Source organism: Ochlerotatus camptorhynchus, unplaced genomic scaffold, assembly GCF_037179485.1.
Source record: "Ochlerotatus camptorhynchus isolate MF236.1 unplaced genomic scaffold, CSIRO-AGI_Acam_v1.1 ptg000023l, whole genome shotgun sequence".
Taxonomy (NCBI): domain Eukaryota; kingdom Metazoa; phylum Arthropoda; class Insecta; order Diptera; family Culicidae; genus Ochlerotatus; species Ochlerotatus camptorhynchus.
In genome coordinates this window covers 354,393-376,752 of record NW_027040515.1, presented here as the reverse complement: position 1 = coordinate 376,752, position 22,360 = coordinate 354,393, and the positions used below count along the sequence as shown (strand labels likewise).

Here is a 22,360-nt window from a genome sequence, read left to right as displayed (position 1 = left end):
TGACCTAGGATTGAGACGAAGATTCACCTGGAATTTCCTCGTTGCTGAAGTGACGATGCCAATAATCGGTGCTGATTTTTTGGCGCACTTCGGCATACTCGTCGATTTGAAAAACCAAAAACTTATAGATTGGCCAGACAGGATTGAAGTCTTCTGGAGGTATGATGACTGCTGCTCTGCACAGTGTAACACTTGTTGGTGCCGATCATCCGTTCCACGATTTGTTAATGGAGTACCGGGAAATAACTCTGCCATCGACGCTTCGTTCTGTCACGCAGTGTGACGTAACCCATCACATAGTTACTCGTGGACCACCCGTGGCGTCTAAAGTTCGACGAATGCAACCTAGGAATATGCAGACCATCGAGTAGCAGTTGGGCAAGTCCTTTGCATTGTGTGCTGAAAAAGAACGGGAAATGGCGTTTCGTTGGTGACTACCGTCGCTTAAATCATATCACTACACCTGACCGTTATCCGGTACCGCACATCCACGATTTGCTGCATTCGCTTCATGGTAAGTCCGTTTTCACAACTCTTGATCTGGAGCGAGCGTATCATCAGGTTGCGGTGGAGGAAGCAGACATTCCCAAAACAACGGTCATAACATCGTATGACTTGTTTGAGTTCACCCGCATGCAATTTGGGTTATGTAACGCAAGTCAGACGTTCCAGCGCTACATGAACCGAATCTTTGGTGATCTTGATTTCGTTGTTGTCTTTATAGATGACATATGCATCGCTTCTGAATCCCTTGCTCAACACCAGGAGCATCTACGCATAGTGTTTGACCGCCTATGCCAGCACGGACTCGTTCTAAATTTGGGTAAGAGCGTGTTTGCCCAAAAGGAAGTGGAATTTTTAGGATACCTGATCAGCAGTGATGGAGTGCGGCCGCTCCCGTCACGCGTCCAAGCCATTATGGACTACGAGAAACCGACAACAGTCAAGGAACTCCGTCGCTTTCTGGCACTCGCCAACGGCTACAAACGCTTCGTTCGTCATGCATCCGACATCCAAGCTGAGTTGCAGAAGCTTATTCCCGGGAACAGGAAAAACGACATACGTAAACTACAGTGGACAGATGCAGCTTCATCAAGCTTCGAGCGTTGTAAAAAATCATTAGCGGAGACAGCACTGCTTCACTATCCTGACTCGTCGAAACCATTAGCTCTGATGATCGATGCCTCAAATATTGCTTCCTTGAAGGACGCAACTTCACGATCTTCACTGACCATCGCCCACTAACATACGCGCTAACAACCGATTCCAGCTCTCGGCTACCGCATGAAGAACGATACCTACGTTTCATCTCGGAATTTACTACGGATATACAACATGTCAGTGGAAGTGAAAATTACGTCGCCGATGCATTGTCTCGTGTGGAGAGTATACTAGCGCCTACTTCGGTGGACTATGAAGAAATCGGACGAAAGCAGAAAAACGACGCGGAGCTTCAGCAGTTGATGCAATCCAAATCTACTTCGCTGAAATTTGAAGCAAAACGGATGAGTGGTTGTTCTCAACCGATCTACTGTGACGTCTCGACCGGAAAACCACGACCTTTCGTTCCAAGTACTCAACGGAGAACCATCATGGAATGCCTACACGGAATTTCTCACCCAGGAGCACGAGGCAGCAGGAAGTTAATCTCCGAGCGATTCGTTTGGCCAGCTATGAACCGTGAAATAAATGAGTTTGTCAAACACTGCGTCGACTGCCAACGGTCGAAGGTGCATCGACATACCGTCTCTCCGTTGGGAAAATTTGACCTACCGAAGGCTCGTTTCCAACACCTTCATATTGATCTGGTTGGTCCTTTGCCGCCGTCACAAGGATACCGCTACCTACTGACCATGATTGACCGTTTTACCAGATGGCCCGAAGCGGTTCCACTTGTCGATATGACTGCAGCATCTGTGGCTCAAGCACTGTACTCAACATGGATAGCAAGATTTGGAGTCCCAGAAAACCTGACAACCGACCAGGGACGGCAATTTGAGTCCGATCTCTTTCGGGAGTTAACGCGAATGTTAGGTGTTTCCATATTCGTACGAATGCCTATCACCCACAAGCGAACGGCATCGTAGAACGTTTTCACCGAACATTGAAAGCATCGATAATGTGTGTAAACTCTAAGAATTGGTACGACGAACTTCCAATGATTCTTCTGGGACTAAGGGTGGCATTTAGGGACGACCTGCAGTGCTCGGTTGCGGATATGGTTTACGGTCAGGCTTTACGGATTCCTGGTGAATTCTTTCAGTCTGCACCTGGAGATATCGACCGATCGGAGTTTGCCCAAATGCTTCACCGTACGTTCGACAATATAAAACCGCACGATACTAAACGTCATGGAGAACGACAAGTTTTTGTCAACGAAAATTTCAAAACATGTACACATGTATTTGTACGAGTGGATTCTGTGAAGCGACCGTTGCAGCATCCTTATGAAGGTCCATTCAAGGTAATAAGACGAGATGATAAGTTCTTCGACGTACTTATTTCTGGAAAACAGCAGCGCATTTCAGTCGACCGAATAAAAGCGGCTTTCACTTGTAATCCGGATTTGCAGAAATATCCTCAAGATGATCATCGTACGAAAGTTACACAATCTGGACATCGCGTAAGATTTTTGGTGTAACTGGAGGGGCCCTGTGGCATCGCCCGGCAACACTGGTCAGCCTGGCTTCCATCGGGTCGTCGTCGAAGAAAAAGAACTCAAGCTGTCAATCTTTGCTACGCAGCTATCAACGCGCGAACGTGGTTGTTTTTCTATTGAAAGTAAAAATAAAGATTTTAAGTATTTCGTAACTAATCGTTCTTTATTCCGTGTCCGATCACTACAGATTTTTCATCTTTCATGTAATTGGAGACATTTCATTCGCAAGCAGTTTAATATTAACCCCTATTGCTATAACCACTTCCGTTTTCCATGCTCTTCGTAAGAAATTTTTGAACTTCGTTCAATTTAAGTTTTCAATTCGAATTGGCCGTCGGGATGAACGCCGTGTATTGGCTGAAACCTTGGACTGATTCAAACGTCTTCTCCAATATCTTACTGAGAAGCAGCACAAATTTTTCATTCATGACACCAAAATTGAACGTCTGTTCAAAGTTGCCTTGAAGGTCTGCCCAGTGGTGAATCCCTGGATCAGATCAAAAATGAATTGACTAAATTATTTGAAGTTGATGGGGTGATCGTTCTGGTGATAGCTTGAAATCTAATGATCTAAAAAAAATCTAATGATTTTAATTTATTTCACTTCAACACCCTTAAAGCCTTAGAAAAAGCTAGCCTTAAGATCCATGTCCATGTTTTTTTAAGTTCCCTAACGTTTCCCTGAAGTTTCCTGCTTGCTGAATGTCTCTGAAGTTCCCTGAACTTTTATTAATAGCACCATTCACTGCCCTGTGCGGCATAACAGTCCCATTAGCATTTTTGGCGATTATGAGTTATACATTGGAATCGATTGTCAAGTACCATCACTTTACAATGTACACGATAAAAATCCTACTTTGTTCAGAAAATGTCGCGAAAAATAACAGAACTATTTTGTCCCATCCATAAGAGCCCATGAAGAAAAAAAATCTTCAACAGCGTTTTTCTCAGCTTGCTGTTTTAACGAATGGGACAACTATGCTGAAAAGGGCAGTAATCACTTCTCCGACGGTTCACTGAAGTTTCCTGTAGTTCGCTAAGCTTATCTGAAGTTGCTTAAACTTCTAAGTGAACTTCTGAGAAATGCAGGGAGTGGGAGCAGGGAGATTAGTGGAACTGAGATTCCCTGAAGTTCTTTGGACAGCCTGAATTTGTCTAAGATTGGCTAAAACTCATCTAACTTTCTGCTGGACTTCTCTAAGGTTCTCCTAAACTGTGTTGACTTTCCCTAAGTTATGTTTAGGTTCCCTGGACTATTTTTAAGATCCCTGAGATTCTTTTAAATTCGATGAGTTTTTGTTTAAGTACACTGAACATTTACTAAGCTTGCCCTGAGCTTTCCTGCCAGTTTCCTGAAGTTCCCCTCAGTGCTTGGAGCTCTTAGAGAACTTCTGAGTAATTCAAAGAGCAACTGAGAGATTAGGAGAACTGATTAATTTTTTTTCAGAAATTCTCTAAAAGTCTCCGAACACTCGCGCAACACGAGAAAAGGGCCTATCATTGTTGATCGATTCTCAAATGAATTTTCCATTCAGTGTGTTGTTTCAGGCGCAAGCTAACATTATCTTCTGTCGAACTGTGCTGCGAGCTTAGCGAGAAATTCGTTTATGTATCCGTGGTAAACCAAAGAGAAAGTCGATGAAGAGAATCGATCAACGAGGATAGGCCCTTTTCAAATGTTACTCGAGAAGCTTGAACTTGTCTAAGATTCCGCTGAACTTCTCTAACATCCTTCTGGACTTCCCTGGGATTCTCTTAAACTTCATTGATTTCCATATGTATTTTGAGGTTTCCAAGGCTCTTGGAGCTCTGGGCTTCTCTTAAGTTCATTGATCTTTTTCTAAGGTTGCCCTGAGGTATCCTGCCATTTTACTGAAGTTTTCAGTAGATAGTACATTCAACTTTTCAAGCTGATAGAACCTCCCAGCTAACTTCTGAGTAATTCAGGGGGCAACGGAGAGATTAGGAGAACTGAGGTTTCCTGATGTTTTCTAATTATATTTGAAAACCTTGAACAAACCTAAGATTTCCCTGAACTTCTTTGACGGTCTTTTAAACTTCTTTGATTTTCCCTAAGCCTTTCTGAAGTTCTATGAGCTTCTCTGAAGTTTGGTAAACTTCTACTAAGGTTTTCCTAAAGTTCCACGCTAGAAGATCTAAGAGAACTACTGATAAATTTAGGGAGCTGCTGAGATATTAGGAGAACTGAGCTTTTATAAGTTCTCTGAGCACCCTGAATTTGTCTAAGATTCAGCTGAACTTCTCCATTTGACTTTCCCTAAGTCTTTTTGAGGCTTCTCTGAACCTGGTTGAACTTCTAAGACAACTTCTGAGAAATTCAGGAAGCAGCTGACAGATTAGGAGAACTTCTGAGAGATTGGGTAAACTCCTTTTATGTTCCTTCAGACAGGTTCTGCGAACTTCAGAACTGTTCAGTAGATTATAGAAAGACTTAACCATTTGCTTCCCAGAAGGTTTTTGGTGTTGTGAAATGTAAAAATCCGTTTTTGAGAACAAAGTACTGTGTGATATTTTCTTTTTCTTTCGGGAGAATCCTTTCGTCGTTTCGTTTCGGAAGCGAAATTTCTGGCCAGTAAGAACTGAGCCATTCCCACATTGATTTTGCCAAAATGAAACAAATGCAAGAGATTACTACTTTCTATTCATACGACCCACCGGTTGTCTCAGCTTTTTGCGAGCCTTTCAAAGGATAAATCTTTAAGCAATTTAGAACTAAGTAAATATTTCACACTTGCAGCCTTTGTGGCAAAGGATTTTGAGCTAACTATGGATTGCCGCTTGCCACGCTGACTACAAACTCACAAATCAAAGTCTTTTTGTTGTAATCGTACATTCCAATCAACTAAATCCCACCAATTCCAAGCGCAATTTGCAAAGCAAATAACTCAAGAGTCCAGCTCTTGGCGCTGAAATGCCACCTCCCCACACCGTTCAACGTTGGTGGAATTTAGATCAATTATTCGCACTATTTCTTCTCCAACCGAAGGTCCAGTTCGGTGCTGGAGAGGGTGTTCAAAATTTGCGCCCTGGAAAGATCGGTCATGCCGTAGCTCGGGAAAGACATCCCGGATGTGCTGGCTTCGTTGACATCATTCAAACTGACTACGTCATAGATGGAGTTGAACGTGGCAAACGTTCCGTCGAAGATGTTGTTCTCCGATTTGGATGATGTGAGGGAACTGCAAGGGCTGGTCGAGGAAGAGGATGCCGCGTACGGGAAGGTGTCCAGGAGGAGCAGATGGGGAGATTCGTCGTGGAAGATGAGCCGTTGCTGCTGCAGAGGGGATGGGGTTTTGGACAGAAGCGGTCCATCACTGAGGGTGGTCATTGCTGTTGGGAGAGAACCTATGCGTCCGGTGGCCGCCGAGTGCGAAGAGTTGGTTGGGGTGTTTAGGGTGCTACTGCTACTGTCGTACGGATAGTCTTCTTCTATGTTCAAACTACTGATTGTGTTAGCGCTGCTGCTACTGTTCAGCACCGAGTAGGTACACTTAACCGGTGGTGGTGCCACTAGTAGGCAGTCTACGTCGCAGAACGAGTGCCGCGTCATTGTCGTGGTGGAGAGATGATGCTGATAGGCCGCCCGAATGGGCAGTGAGTGTGCTGCCGAAGATGCTGCCGTCTGTGTACTACAACAACTGCTACTGTCACATTCAATGAGCTTCGATCTACTATGGCTAGTACTAACTGAGTTACTGGTATTACTATTGACGCTAGTGTTGCTGCTATAATTGGCTCCGGCGAGCTTCGCCGAACTACTGGCGGAAATGGGTACTGGGGCGGAGATGATGTTACGGGAAGTAGTGGTAGTAGTAGAAGTAGTAGTAGTAGTAATATTGGTAGTAGAAGTAGTAGCAGATGCTTTCGCTGTTAGTATGGAGGGACCACAAGGCTCGGATCTACTGTTAGTACTGTTGGACAGAAGATGGACACCAACACCGCTAACGCCAACGACGGGAGACGACGATGACGACACAAACACTGAACCACTGCCACCGGTGTTGCTCGAGTAGAATAACGAGCCGGTGGTCATTTTATTACCTGTTGTTGATTGTTGGCCAATCCGGTCGCCATCGACCAGACTGATGCACGTTCCGTCAGGTTCCCTCAGAGACAGACTGGTGAGACCGGTGGAAAGAATATTCATCTCTCTGCCGGAGATATCGTCTGAAAACGGAGAAAAGGCTGAAAAATTGGTACGCTCCCAGCAGTTTGAAATTGCTTACCATCGAGACCAATCTCATCATCGTGCGACAGGGGACAAATATCATCGTCCAGCATCTCGTCGGGATCCATGAACGAATCATCCATGTGGGCATGCTCATCATCATCTTCACCATCGACATCATCCACCATCGAAAGGCTGTGCGGCGACGTGGACAGTCCCGTCTGACTGGAACAGATGTTCGCATCTACGTAGTACTTCTCCGGGTTGGTTTCGTACGGTTCGCAGGGGACGATTTTGGCAAAATTGAACTGCGACGAATTAATCTCCTGTGTCATCCATTCCGTATCCAGTAACTCCTGGATGGTGACCCGAGTTTTGGGATTCTTGTCCAACAGCGAAAGCAACACGTACTCCAATTCTTCGCTGATTTCGTGCGGAATGATCAGTTCGGATTGCAGGATTTCCTCAACGTCCACGAATGGGTTCTCGAAGAACATCAACACGTACAGCGTCACACCGAGAGCCCACATTTCCAGTTCCGGACCGGAGTAGCGGTTGCCTGCCAACACTTCCGGACTGCAGTACTCGGTCGTGCCGTAGAAGGTAGAAAAAAGTTGCCCTTCCTGCACGAATGTCGCCGATCCGAAGTCAATCAGCTTGATATGGAAATTGTGATCGATGATAACGTTCTCGTCTTTGATGTCCCGGTGCAGAATGTTCAACGAGTGTAGGAAAGCAACCGCATTAGCAATCTGTCGAAAGATCCAACAACCCAGCTTCTCCGTCATGACGGGTCTTCGATCGATAAACTCGAACAGATCCATCCCGGAGCCGTGTATTTCCATCACAACCTGGAAGAACTTGTCGTTCTCGAACCAATCGAACATGTTGACAATGTTCGGATGCTTCACGTGCGTCAACAGGTACACTTCCATCGGAATTTCCCGCTTCTCCTCGGTCGTTATCATGAACTGCGGCACGAGCTTCTCCTTCAGTATGAACTTCGATATCACCAGCAACCTGTTGGTTAAGCGTTGAATTTATCAAAAACCAAAAACCTAAAACACAATTCCATTCCCAAGAACAACACTTACCTATCCGAGTTTCGGTAGCTCAGCTTCACATACCCGTACGCGCCCTTCCCGATGTGCCTCACCAGCGTGTAATATTTGCTGTACTCTCCGTGGATCAAATCTTCATCGCACTGCGACATACGGGAGACGGAACTGGGCCGATCCGAGTGCTGCGCAGCAGCAGTATTCTTGATGGCCTGCCCAAGCGAATTGTCCACCGTACTGGTCACACTGTTGAACGTCAACGTCAGATTCTGATGCTTATCCTCATCCTCCAGGTTGTTGTACGACGAATCCGGATCCCGGCTTACCCAGATGCAGTAGACCTTCCTCCCGCAAGGAAGCGTCTGGTTCGAAATGGTGTACAGTATGTCGATCACGTTGCCATCATAGTGAATCGCTTCCCCGCGGTACTTCCCATCCGAATAGATCGACCTGCGTGGTCCACACGGAATCGGAAGCGTTCCAACGGCCGAATGTCGTTTCTGTTGATCTGGCGTTGACGTGACCATTGTCTTCGACAGCTCGTACGGTTTGACATACCGAGGAGTCGTGACCGTCGGAGGAGCACTCAGCGGAGCCGAATAGTCCTCACTGGAAGAGTTCTTCATCAAGGCTGAATGGATGTCCTCCGATGAGTAGCGTTTTTCCTTCGCAGGACTTTCAGCTGTACTGTTTTTGCCACTGAGCAGATTCAAGCATTCGTTAACGGGCGTTAGAAGGTCACAATCGACAATGTTTAGGCAATCTTCCAATGCGGGAGCTTTGGTAAGAGTTTCCTTTACCGGACACGCGGCACCTGCCGAGGCAACCGATTTCAATGCATTGCAACTGGCCGAATTGGAAAGGTTGGCGTAATTTCGGTTGTTCTCACTATTACTTTCCAGGTAGAGCAGATTTTCCGGCACGGAACTAACGATGATCGAACTGAATAGGCCACTGGATTCGTTCGGTTCAGAGACCAGGTTGAGCGATATGTCAGCGACGACGGCATCCACCTGCTCAACTACTTCATTGCCCTCGGCTGGTTGGTTCCCACTACTGCGATTGCTACTGGTGGAAGTCGATGTAAAGTCCAAGCATATCTGAAATCAATCGAAAATGTTATACCACGCTCACCCCCACCCTAGGTATAGAATCTCCTTACCTTCCTCGTTTCCTTTACCGGACTGCAAATCACATCCGTACTGCTCTTCATGCTATTGATCGCGTTATGGATAAACTCTTCTTTGTTTTCGAAATCCACATGATCCGTCTCCGTTTCCGACTCGTCATTGTCCAGGGACGAAAGCGTGGCATTCCGACTGCGATTCATGAAGCCCAAATAGTCGCATTCCTGACCAAAGTTGGGCAAAATTTTCGTAATATGCTCTCCGATGATCTTGTGCTGCGGGTAGCCAAACATCAGCATCGAAAAGTGGTGATTGCACGATTCGATCACGGAATTTTCATCCACCACAATCAACCCGGAGATGTTGGTGAACACCCAAATGGTGATCACGTACAGATGGTTCGGATTCGATAAACCACTATCGTTGGTGTCCGTTCCCGAGTCGTGATGGGAGATCATCAGACAAAGCGGAAAGGCCATCCCTTCTGCCGTTTTGCCCGTCGCTTTTTGCTTACGAATGTGCTTCGCAATCATACTATTATCGGCATCCGGAAGCAGAATCGCCGGAATCAACAGCGTAACATCCATACCACTGAATTTCTCAATTGAATCCAGCTGAAACAGCAGCAACGCCTCGTAATCCCCGGAAATTATGTATCCGGTCTTGTCCACCAACAGCTGAGCCACTCTTCGCTCAACCGGCTCGGCAACAGCCAAACATCTCGATTCGCTATCAATCTGCCTAACCCACAGGGAAACGGCTACATTCTCGCCAGATTTCGTACATAACTCAACAACCTTTCCACTCAGTATGATCACAGTTCCATCTTCGCTATTGAGCTGTCCCTCCGCCAGCGCAGAAACATGCATCTTATTCTTGTTGGGCAGCAAACTGGCAAACTGCATCTCGCACAGCTGCTTGGAGCTGTAACCCAGCAGATCACACGCATTCCGGTTTACGATCAAAATCTGCGACGTCTTGGAATCGATCGTAAAGACGGCCTTGTTCGGATTGATTCCACTCTTCGGTAGGCGCCCAATCGACTCCGAAGTCGAAGCCACATAGGAATTGTTATACGGCGAATTGACGCCATGCGAGAGGCATCCTTTCGGCCGGAATGCCGTAAACCGTAGCCCGTTGGCTCCATCTACCCGAACGCGATCCATGAAGCCGGACCGTTGATGCTTTCCTCTTCCGGTGGTGGTGGCAGCTGATGGAACAACTCGGTAGACACGTAGCGGTGTGTTCAGCAGATAGCGCCGGTCGTCATCCCGACAGTGACGACGACGGCGACGCTCCTGACGTCTGGTTGTAGCGCAAGGAAAGCTCTGGTTGACCTCGAACGAATTGCTGAAGAAACTACGCCAGTCCGAGTCGGTCCCGGAACCGATGAGTTGGGTCGGTCTATAATAATAGAAAAGATCAAGGTTTGAGAAAAAAAAGAGCAACCCAAAAATCAAAATTTGCTAAACAGTAGCATCGGGTATTGGTAATTTAGAAACAAAACACAAATATTCAAAACTTCAACGATCGTCCAAATTTGTTAGGGCAATGAACGGCTCGTGCCGTGCTCTATGTGAGCATTTTTCTCTCTTCCCTTTGCTGGGTGCATGCTGGACAAAAGGCGCTTGTTTAATGTTTTCGTCGCTTCGTGTTTGTGCGTTGAGGATGTGTTTCAGAAATGTAATCGAAGTGTGCCTTGGCCGCTATTAGATGCGTTTTATTTGACCGGTGAGGAGCTGGTGCTCGTTTTCTAGACTTTGTACTGGTGAACTGAAGTCGTTGTGTCGCGTTTGATTGGTGACGGAAAGTGGACGCAGTTCTCTGCTGAGATCCCTGTAGTTGGAGCAGCTAGAGTGTGTTTTGAGGTTTATGTGTGAGGAAGGAAGAAGCCTCCCTTAGCTCAGTTGGTACAGGCGTAGCTACAAAGCAAGACCATGCTGGAGGTGGCTGGGTTCAATTCCCGGTCCGGTCTAGGAATTTTTCGGGTTGGAAAATTTTTCAACTTCCCTGGGCATAGAAAGATGATTGGACTTGCCTTGCCACACAATTATACCAATGCAAAAATGGTACAAGCATCGAAAGCTCTCAATTAATAACTGTGGAAGTGCACTAAGCTTGAGAGCACACAAATAAGCTAATATGCTATATGCAATAAGCTTGAAATGCGAAGAAGAAGAAATATGCACGTGTGGTCTAAAAAACGGCATTTTCATTACTACGGGAACCATCATTCAAGAGATCTACGTCCAGGAAAAGTGGCTGCTACCATTCCTAAAGCAACATAATCAGGCCTGGTAGCGATCATTGCTGTCAGAAATAGTGATTTTAGTGACCATGTTGAAAGAATAAGTGACCAAATAGTTACTTATAGTTGTAAAAATAGTAACTAAAAAGTGACCTAAACGAATGTGCATCAAATAAATAATTATCTCATAAACACTTATGAACGATATGAAACCCACGGTATAAGTCACGGTGTCTACTAACTCCAAAAATCTGGAAAACCGGGAATCCTCTGGAATTTTTTTGTTTCCTTAAAATAACTGGAAGTCTCAAAGAATAAAAAAAATTCTTACTAAGGATATTTTAAAGAAAATAACAAATTTCAAAATACAACCATTTAATTTTTCTCGTTATTTTCATTCACACTTTGAACTTAAAAGATTCACAGTGGATTAATCTTCAGTAAGAAACAAACTTAAAAAATAAATAATCTTTTTTGTTTCTGAAGACCACTGTCCTTTTGTGAAGTTTCCGAAGTTTTCAAGAATTTATGGAATTTTTGTGCTCTCGCAATTTTCATGGAATTAGAACGAAATAATTAATATAGTTCTATGATTTTCACTGAAGTTCTCCAGAATTTTCTGAAGTTCATAAAACTTCCCTTAAATTATCGACACTAATTTAAAACTTCTTCAATAGTCTAGACTTTTCTGGTGCCTAAACGATTACTGAATGTCTTTAAAGTTCTCTAGACTGCCTTGAATTTATCAGTATATTTTAAGAGCCCGCAACTTTACTGAAATCAATTAATTTGCCTTGAAGTTTCGAAAATGTTCCTTCAGTATTATAACCATTATCAACACTAGCTTTTCCCTGAACTTATCTGTTTTCTATCCTGTTTTCTAAATTTGTTTAATAAACCAGCAAATTTTCTGATATATATTCATAATTCCCTGACGCTTCTGACATTTTAGGATCAATCATAGAATTCTTAGAATAACCTATAATTCCACGGAACTCCTTGTAAGTCGTTGCAAATTTGCTTAAGTTAATGGGATTATTCTGAAGCTATCTGTGTTGGAGATACAACGTACATCGGCTCACCCCTCATCCCACCGGCATCACTGGACTTGCCGTAGCAGTCGAGAAGTCTACACTAACATCGTGGCTGCTTGTAGAGAAGAAGCTTTTTTCATTCGTATGTGAACTTTTAAACGACGCGGTCACAATAAAACTAATGCTATAGTTTTTCGCTAAAAACTGAGTTTTATTTCGTTGTTGTGGCCAACAGGTTATGGGCCCAGTCACGGTATCTGCGGCGCGAAAGTAGTGAAAGTGCTTGATTGAACAGTATCCGTCTGAAATAGTGTGTTTACCCGTTTTCATTGTGCTAGTGCGAGAAAAGAACATTCAAGATGGCGGACGCAAAATTCGTAGTGAAAAGTTAGGTGACGCCAACTATGCTACGTGGCGTTTCCGCATGGAGCTGATTTTGATCAAGGAGGAGTTGCACGAGATGGTTTCTTGCCAGAAGCCGGATCGTCCGGATGCCGTCTGGCTGGCAAAGGATGGAAAAGCTCGTGCAATAATCGGACTTGCATTGGAAAATAGTCAGCTTACGCACGTAATGAAAGCTCAGACAGCGAAAGAAATGTGGACAGCTTTGGAAAGTTTTCACCACCGGTCGTCATTGGTGAACAAAATTCATGTGCTGCGGCAGCTGCTACGCTTGCAGCTTGAGGAAGGTGGAAACATGGCGGATCACATTGCACGCGTGATGGAGTTATCACAACGTTTAGAGGCGATGGGTGAATCGTTGAACGGAATCTGGCCGGCGGCAATATTATTGTCCAGTTTGCCACAGTCTTACGATGGCTTAATTGTCGCACTGGACGATGAGTTGGATTTGGAGTACGTCAAAGGAAAGCTCTTGGATGAGTGGAGGAGGCGGAACGAACTTGCAGCTCATCAAAACAAAGCTTTGAAAGTGGACGGCGGAAAATTTTCTGGAAAGCCGGAAACGAAGAAAACGTGCCATTATTGTAAGATGGAAGGGCATTTTCGTAAGGATTGCTGGAAGCTGGCGGAGGATCGTAAGGAGAAGGAGCGGAAGGAAAAATACCAGAAGGCGAAGCTGGTGAAAGAAGACGAAGAAAGCGAAGAATTTTGTTTTATCAGTGGAAGTCAGAGTGGTGGTACTACGTGGTATCTGGATTCGGGAGCCACGTCCCATATGGCGAGCGATATTTCGAATTTCAAGACAACGGTGTCAAGTGTTGGTGCGTCGATTACGCTGGCGGATGGAAGTAAGGTTTCATGGAGCGGATCTGGCGATGCACGGTTGACTACCGTCGATGGAGAAGGAAATCCTCGGAAGATTCTGGTCAAAGGAGTTCTGCATGTGCCATCTCTAAAGGGAAATCTGCTTTCGGTCAGTAGGATGGTGGATGAAGGTTGTGTTATTATTTTCAACAAAGCTGGGTGCAAAGTGGTCAAAAATGGTGATGTCATCGCTGTTGGAGAACGAAAGGCAAGTTTATACCAACTAAAGGAACATGGGAAGGCTATGTTGGCTGCGGTTCAACATCAAGACAACTGTCAGCACATGTGGCACCGCAAGTTTGGCCATCGCGAACCCGGAGCTATCGAACGCATCGTACGAGAGGAATTGGGAACGAATCTGGATTTAGTTGATTGTGGAATCCGATCGGTTTGCAAAGTCTGCTGCGAAGGAAAAATGAGCAGAGCATCGTTTCCAGCATCCGAAACAAAAACAAAGGCTGTTTTAGATCTGGTGCACACCGATCTATGTGGACCGCTGGAAGTGCCCACCCCACGAGGAAATCGCTTTATAATGACCATGATCGACGATTTCTCTCGTTTCACCACAGTGTACCTGTTGAAACAGAAAAGTGAAGCAGAAGAAAGGATCAAGGAGTTTGTGAATCTTGTGTACAACCAGTTTGGAAAGAAGCCCAAGATTATTCGAGCGGACAATGGTGGGGAGTAATCGGGGCAGTCGCTACAGCGTTTTTTGAAGGACAACGGAATCATTCTCCAGCAGACAGTACCATACAGTCCTCAGCAGAACGGAGTTGCTGAGAGAAAGAACCGGAGTTTGACAGAAATGATGCGCTGCTTGCTAGCCGAGGCTGGAATGGACAAGAGGTACTGGGGCGAGGCGGTGATGACGGCGAATTTTTTGCAAAACCGGCTTCCCTCTGCCCCCATCCCTAGAACGCCATACGAGCTGTGGACGGGTAAGTTGCCAAATTATAAGCATTTACATGTATTTGGCTGCGAGGCCCTGGTGTACGTACCCAAAGAGAAGCGCCAAAAGTGTGATGTTAAGGCTGTACGAATGACTTTTGTCGGGTACGACGAACATCGAAAAGGATTTCGATTCTTGGACCAAAGCAAGGACACAATCCATGTCAGTCGAGACGCTAAGTTCGCGACACTGAAGTTGCTAACGAGTTGGTTCGGGAGTCACGAACAAATCCCTCTGGAATGGAAGTGAGCTTGGATGAAGGGAACATGTTTCAGGAACGGAACCTTTCTCAGGAGGATCAGTCCATGTTGGATCTTGCGGGAAATGACATCGTGGAGGACGTAGAATCATCATATGACGGTGCGTCAAGTGAGGAGGAGGATTTCGTGGGATTCCCACGACGATCATCTCGAAACAACAAAGGAATTCCACCGGCGCGTTTTTGCTATGAAACGAAACTGGCCAAGTCGGATGAAGTCGAGCCAGCAAGTTTTGAGGACGCTATGACGAGATCGGACAAAGATCTGTGGATGGAAGCAATGAACAGTGAAATTAGTTCGCACCATGCAAACCAGACCTGGGAGTTGGTCGAGCCGCCAGAGAAGAAGAAGGTCGTTGGTTGCAGGTGGGTATTTAAGCTTAAACGGAACGCTTCTGGGGAGGTTGTTAAATACAAGGCGAGATTAGTGGCGCAGGGATTTAGCCAACGTTACGGGTACGACTACGATGAAGTCTTTGCACCCGTTGCAAGACAAGCAACACTTCGTACGCTTCTGGCTGTGGCCGCTCATCGAAACATGTCGCTCAAACACCTGGATGTGAAGACGGCCTATCTATACGGCAATTTGGAGGAGGAAATTCATATGCGTCAGCCACCCGGTTTCGTACCTGCAGGAAAGGAGAAATTAGTATGCCGCTTGCGAAAGAGTGTATATGGTTTGAAGCAGTCAGCGCGTTGCTGGAACAAACGTATTCACGAGGTTTTAGTTCAAGCAGGATTCCAGCCAGGAGGAGCAGACCCCTGTCTGTACTTTAAAATCGTTGACGGAAAGCGGATTTATGTCTTGATTTACGTCGATGACATTCTTGTCGCCTGTGAAGATGGAAAGCATATTGAAGGAGTTCACCGTGAGCTGAAGAAGCACTTCGAGATAACCGAGCTGGGAGATCTTCGCAATTTCCTGGGAATGGAGATAGCTGTTGAAAATGGAGGGTACTCAATTAGCCTCAAGGGTTATATTGAGAACCTTGCTGGAAAGTATGGCCTTTCAGACTCGAAACCAGTGAAGACGCCGATGGATCCGGGATACGCGAAGGATGCAGGAAGCAGCAAACCTCTTGAAGACGACAGTGATTACCGAAGTTTGGTGGGGGCTCTTCTCTATGTTTCCGTGAACAGCCGGCCGGACATCGCTGTGAGTATGTCGATCCTCGGACAGAAAGTAAGTTCTCCTACACAAGCGGACTGGTCAGCAGCCAAAAGAGTTCTGAAGTACCTGCACACAACGAGCATTTCAAAGTTGACTTTTGATGGAAATAATCACCGCTTGCTGGGTTTTGTTGATGCTGACTGGGCGGGTGATTCAACAACACGCAAGTCTACGACTGGTTACGTTTTTCTGTATGGCGGTGGTGCAATTACTTGGTGCAGTCGCAAGCAAACATGCGTTTCATTATCATCAATGGAAGCTGAATATATTGCACTCAGCGAAGCGTGCCAGGAAGCGGTGTGGCTCCGGCAGTTACTACGGGATTTCGACGAAGAACAGAACAGTGCCACCATCATAAATGAAGACAATCAGGGGTGTATTTCCTTTGTAAGTGCTGGCCGGACGTCGAAGAGATCCAAGCATATAGATATATATACACGTCAGTTCTTCGTGAAGGATGTTTGCGATCGTGGAGATGTGAAGCTGCAGTATTGCCCGTCGGAGCGGAATACAGCGGACTTATTCACGAAACCGCTCGGCATATTGAAGTTGGTGAATCATAGTGAATCTCTGGGTTTGTCTTCAGCATAGAACAGCCGATACGTTGAGGAGGAGTGTTGGAGATACAACGTACATCGGCTCACCCCTCATCCCACCGGCATCACTGGACTTGCCGTCAGTCGAGAAGTCTACACTAACATCGTGGCTGCTTGTAGAGAAGAAGCTTTTTTCATTCGTATGTGAACTTTTAAACGACGCGGTCACAATAAAACTAATGCTATAGTTTTTCGCTAAAAACTGAGTTTTATTTCGTTGTTGTGGCCAACAATTTGATCGTCCTCAAAGTAATCGGAACTTCGCTGAATATCATTAAACTATCTAAAAATAAACCTATATATTTAGTTCTCTGGAATTTCTTAAAGATATTGCTGCTTGCTAAAAGTTCTTTGTTGATGTTCTGCAGCATGCAGCATGATTGACCACCCACGGTTGCTGCTCTGTTATTACCAGATCAGCTGCAATTACACAGATAACCAACAGATGATGTTTGGGACTAACATTCATCCTCAATGTGTAAGAACTGGAGATCTAATATTAAGCAATACCAGCGCCGGCCGTGTCCGAATGCAGGTCAACTAGGGAATGGGAAGGAATGTGTTGACGTGGTACTCGCTGTGAAGGAAACCGAGAAATCCTCTGCGCTTCCACGAGAAATCACTGGGATGTTGGATGTGGGGAAAGGTTGCACACGCACACGCAGGGATCGTTTTTTTGGTAGAGCGATTATAATACACAAACACACACACACACACACACACACGCGCGCGCGCACTCATCCAATTTCTATTTTTAGATCAGGACCCACACTGTGGTAAATGATGCGATCGGTGTTAAAGAAGAATTTGTTTTTTTTATTAAAATCTAGTGGGTATAGAATAAGGCAAAGTGAAAAATTGCAAGGAACGGGACGGGCCTGGGATTGAACTCCCGACCTTCTGCTCAGTAAGCAGAAACGGTAACCACTGAGCTACCGAGCCTCGTCCGTTGATGTTCTCTAATCAACTTAGCTAAATTTTCGCATTTTTTAATTTCTTGAAATCTCCATGATATAACACTCTTATGTTCATAAAATTTCCAGGAATTTTCTCGGAGCTTTGCTGAAGTTTTCGGAAATTCACTGAGATTCTCGAAACTTCTTTAAGGTTTCTAATGTTTCCTTGAAATTATTTGAACTGCCCTTTGATTATCTGACCTGTCTTGATGTTCTCGAAGCTTCCAAAAAGCTCTTTGTTCTATTGAAGATCTCGGTTCTGCTCGGAAATAAATAGAATTCCCGTAAACACCTTTAAACTTCCCTGAAATTCATTAGACTTCTGTGAAGTTTCTGAAATATTTCTGAAGTTTCATAAATTCTCTGAAGGTCTCTGTACTTCCCTGCGGAACATCTTAAGAATTGTCGATTTGTTTTTCAGCACATCCTGGAACTATCTTGAATTTATCTAAATTTACGATTATAGATTTTTAATCTATCTAGCTTTTCTGAGGTGCTTAGAACTTCTTAAAAATTTGCACAATATCCCTCAAATTTTCTAAATTTCTCAAGTTCGCTTTACACCTATGAAGTTCTCTGAAATTCAAGGAACTTCATAATAGAACCGCTTTGAGGTTCTTGCAGCTTCTAGTAAGTATTCCATATTTTCAGCGTGTTAACTTTCCTTACGTTCCTACAGTTTGTTTATAGAGCTTCACTGAAATTCTCAGCATTTCCTTTCATTCCTCAGAGGTTCTCCAAAGTTCCTACAATTGTTGTAAAGTTGATGGGACTGCATTGAAGATCTCTAATCTTTCATAAAGTTAATTACGAACTTGAAATAAATCATTTGTTTGTTTACTTAATTTTGGCACTTTGAATATTTTCAATATCTTGAACTTATACATGGATTACGAAACTTCAAGACATTGGATATTTTTAGATCTTGGACTCTTACTTGGAAAACTCAGGTAATTTTACCCAGAAAAATGAGTAGACATCCTGTATATAGAGAAAGACGATTAAACGTCACAACGCAAACAATAATCAATCTTGAAATAAATTCACGCTAAAAAAGTTGAAAATAGTGACTTATTACAAGAAAAGTGACTTTAGTGACTTGTGTGTGTGTGTGTGTGTACAATCTAACCCCCACTGTCCGGCAGTGTTATTATGGAAGAAAACTGCTTTTTATTGCCCTTAAATTAAAGCAGGTTTAGTCCGGGAGTTAGAAGGTGTTAGCTCTATTGCAGCTCCAGTGACCCATTTCAGAATGCCTGGTAATTCACGACCACTCCGAGGTCACTTTTACTTACAATAAGCCCCGCATGTTCACTCTACCTTTATCAAATGGATAATGGTATCATAAACACACTTCCAGATTCAAACAATATTATTTCCAAATCTGGCACGTATATAGTTTTGAAATTTGTTCAACTGTATTAAATCGATTTGAATGGACATTTCTTACCAATTTTGTTTCGAATACCTCTTGATTCATCTGCTGGCAGCACTTACTGGCCCTTACCGGCGACCAACTCATCTGCCCGCAAATGCAACAACGCCTAAATCTCAAAGCTCTTCGAACGTCCCCTCGAAAATGCAATCGAGATATGTATAAGAACAATCTTCAACTGGAACGTACTCACCAAATCAACACATCCGGGAGCAAATTCCCGATGCTTATTTTTCTCTCGCAAACCCGTCGTCGTCGAACGGCAAAACAAGGAAATTCGGTGAGCAATTTTGTGACACGGAATTTTCACTGAACATACACCGCGAATTCACGAATTTCACCTCACCCAACTGCGAAACACATTCAGAAGCACTTTTGGTACAATTTCGATCAATTTCTTTCGAAAACACAACAAAAAAAGTTACAAGCGAGCCAACATCAACACCGATTGTGCCGAGCTCTTTCACGCACCTTGCAGCGCGTAAATAAACTGAAATTAAAAATTATCACTCGCGATGCCACTAATTTCTGGTCCGGGAGAAAATCAAACAACGCAGATCGCGACATCTCTTCTGATGCTTGCAAACATGTTGAATCACGTTTTCTTTCTCTATTCTAAAACTTCCCGGAAAGCGAGAAAACTAATAATCACACACGTATAAACATCTGGGAGGCAGAGCACCAACGATAATCCGGAAATTGCAGCCGAAAACTATGAGAGCGAACGCACGCACAAAACAGAGAACAAACTTAAAACACAATCGTATCCAAAGGCGTTCGAAACTGCACCCGCACTTTAGGTGAACCATCCTGTCGCAAAAAAGCCATGCAGGAGACGGATTCTTCATCGCCTTTAACTGGTTTAGCGCATTGGTCACAGGCGGGAGTCATGCCGACTCAGTTTCCAAAAGTGATTTAGAAACAGCAGTGGAGATGCTCTAATACGCAAAGAAGAATTGGATTCTCAAGATCGCCCAATGCTAGACAGTATACACTACAATATGTCTGAATGGATAACTTTTTCACTGTTTTCACAACACAAAACATGCTCTAATTAGACGATTATCGCAACGAACTACACTTTCCACTAACAACCAGTACAATATTACAGGTATACCGAACGGAAAAAAAACGAATAACGATAGCCAGTGTGATAAAAAATCGACAAATTTAGCAGCGCACAATCACGACGATGTGAATAACACCAACTGTCAACCAAGAAAAGTGACTTTAGTGACTTGGCCTTAAAAAAGAGACTTGAAAAAAGTGACCAAATCACTAAAAAGTGACTCGCTACCAGCCCTGCATAATAGACCTGTGCTGTCCTGGCCGGACTTGGCGAGCTGCCACTATGGGAAAAGGCAATCGAGTGGTACGATGCAAACAACGTGGTTATGGTACCCAAAGACCACAACCCTCCCAACAGCCCAGAACTATGCCCTATCGAACGGTATTGGACCTTGGGCAAACGGAATCTCAAAAAAACTAATAAATCCGTGGAAAACGAGCAGCAGTTTAAATCTAACTGGCGTACGGCGGCGAATAAGGTCGATGGGACCACTGTGAAAAATTTAATGGAAGAGGTTAAGCGGAAGGCACGGCAGTTCGGATTTGGCAAAATAAACGAATATTTGTTCCTTTAAATATATGCATTGAACTACCAAAAGAAAAATAAGAAGATTTTTGTTATATGAATTTTGACTGATAGAAACGATTTTTTTTGTCGACTAATTTTTGCGCGTTCCAGTCTTTCGGAAATTTAACGCACTTATCTAATCTACAATAATATTTAGGACTTACTTTTAATTATTTTTTTTCAGTTAAAGTGCAAAAACCGTTATATCGTCACGTAGAATGTGTCGAATGATTTAATAAAAGAAGGGAATACTTCCTTCTTTATTCAAACGTTCCCATTGTTTAAAGCAAAACGCAAATTATGTCGAAAGGCTAATAAGCCGAATGCCCGATATGCTTAACTGTGTTAGCCCCGTTTTTTTCTGTTTGTTCTGAGGTTGTGAAGAGTTGAAGCATTCAACAATTGGTATCTGTATCAATTTTCGGGGTTATGAAGGTACATTTGGGGTTGTTGGAATATAAATTTTAACGGGATTCGAAGTAATTAGCAAAATCTTGGTACATTAATGGGATTCGGAGTTCTGGGGCATTCGGAGTAATGGCGTTCAAGATAATGATATCCGGAGTATTGTAGTACAATCCTCTAGTTACGTTTTACAGAAAAATCTTCTGTGCTTAGTTCCCATTTAATTAAGATGCATCTGTTGATTTTGGCAATTCTAATGCCTTTACTTACATGGAACCGAACCAAGACGGTATTTGTGCAGAATTACAGTGGAGGCACCATATTCGAAGCGGTTCCTAAGCCGACGCACTCAATAATGTTCGACTAAAGTAGAGAACTACACCGGCCTAATCGCCCATTTTGGGCCTATCGAGCAGAAAACATCATATAAAACCATGATTCCGGCGTTAACAAGTCAATTATGCGTTTTTTACTATACTTCTGTTTAAAATCTACCGAACGTAGTCTAAAAGAACGTGTGTTATGAATGTTTGCACCCATTATTCTCAAACACAAAAGAGGCGCTCTGACCGAATCAATTATTATCTTCATCCGATAGGCCGAAGTGAATTCAATTGCGTTTCAATGCGTTAGGCCAAGTTTAGAATCCGTAGACCGAGTTTGTGGTCATGAAGCAGTGTTAGATTTTTAACAATATCTCAACAATGTGTTACTCTTTATCAAATCTCGATACGTACGGAAAGTTAAATAAATTTGGAAGGTATCTGCAGTGAGAACATTCGATTTTATAAAAAAAAATCGTTTAGTAGGCCAAAAATTAGATCTAAGCCCTATTTTCAATCATTATTTTTGAATGTTACTTCTGCAAATATTAGTTCCAGTGCTCTAGGGGATGATGGTGTCAAGTCAAATCAAGTAGCGATAAAAAAAAATAGACGAGTGCGCTATGATTAGGAACGCGTCAAATATGGTGTGCCTGCTTTGATGGTTGTCAATCTACAATTAAATAGTCGGTACTAACTTAAGCTTTTCCGTATGCTTATTAATACTGTCCATATGTATTCTTCAAAATTCAACTGAGCCACTTTTGAAAAAAAAAAATTAAAACAAATTGTAATGAATTCGACAATGTTGGGCTGTATGTAATATCTTTTGCTGTAGCACTATTTTTTTTCAAAATACATTTTTGCATCTCAAAACAACGAAAAACCTTCTGGGAAGGAAAGGGCTAACAATTCGAATGGTTTCTTAGAGGTTCCCCAGTGCAAAGCTGTCAAGTTATTCTGATTCCTCAAATACTGCCCATAATTTATTTCTTTGTTATTCAGAAAAATCCTGACACGATCCTGTACCCCAGAAAAAATGTTATGAA

General features: G+C 43.8%; 2 protein-coding genes across 2 annotated transcripts in view; one reads left to right on the top strand and one right to left on the bottom strand.

Moving 5' to 3' along the window:
- The window catches only part of bisc (biscotti), a 76,872-nt gene that overhangs the window by 23,319 nt on the left and 31,193 nt on the right, over positions 1-22,360 (top strand). The window lies entirely within an intron of this gene.
- Pask (PAS kinase) overlaps positions 1-22,360 on the bottom strand; it is a 28,013-nt gene that overhangs the window by 4,526 nt on the left and 1,127 nt on the right. The window contains exons 3-6 of the mRNA XM_065228262.1: positions 9,069-10,437; positions 7,943-9,006; positions 6,907-7,868; positions 6,722-6,847 (exon numbers count right to left, since the gene is read on the bottom strand). Coding sequence (XP_065084334.1) covers positions 6,722-6,847; positions 6,907-7,868; positions 7,943-9,006; positions 9,069-10,437 — 3,521 coding nt within the window. The remainder of the gene's footprint in view (positions 1-6,721; positions 6,848-6,906; positions 7,869-7,942; positions 9,007-9,068; positions 10,438-22,360) is intronic.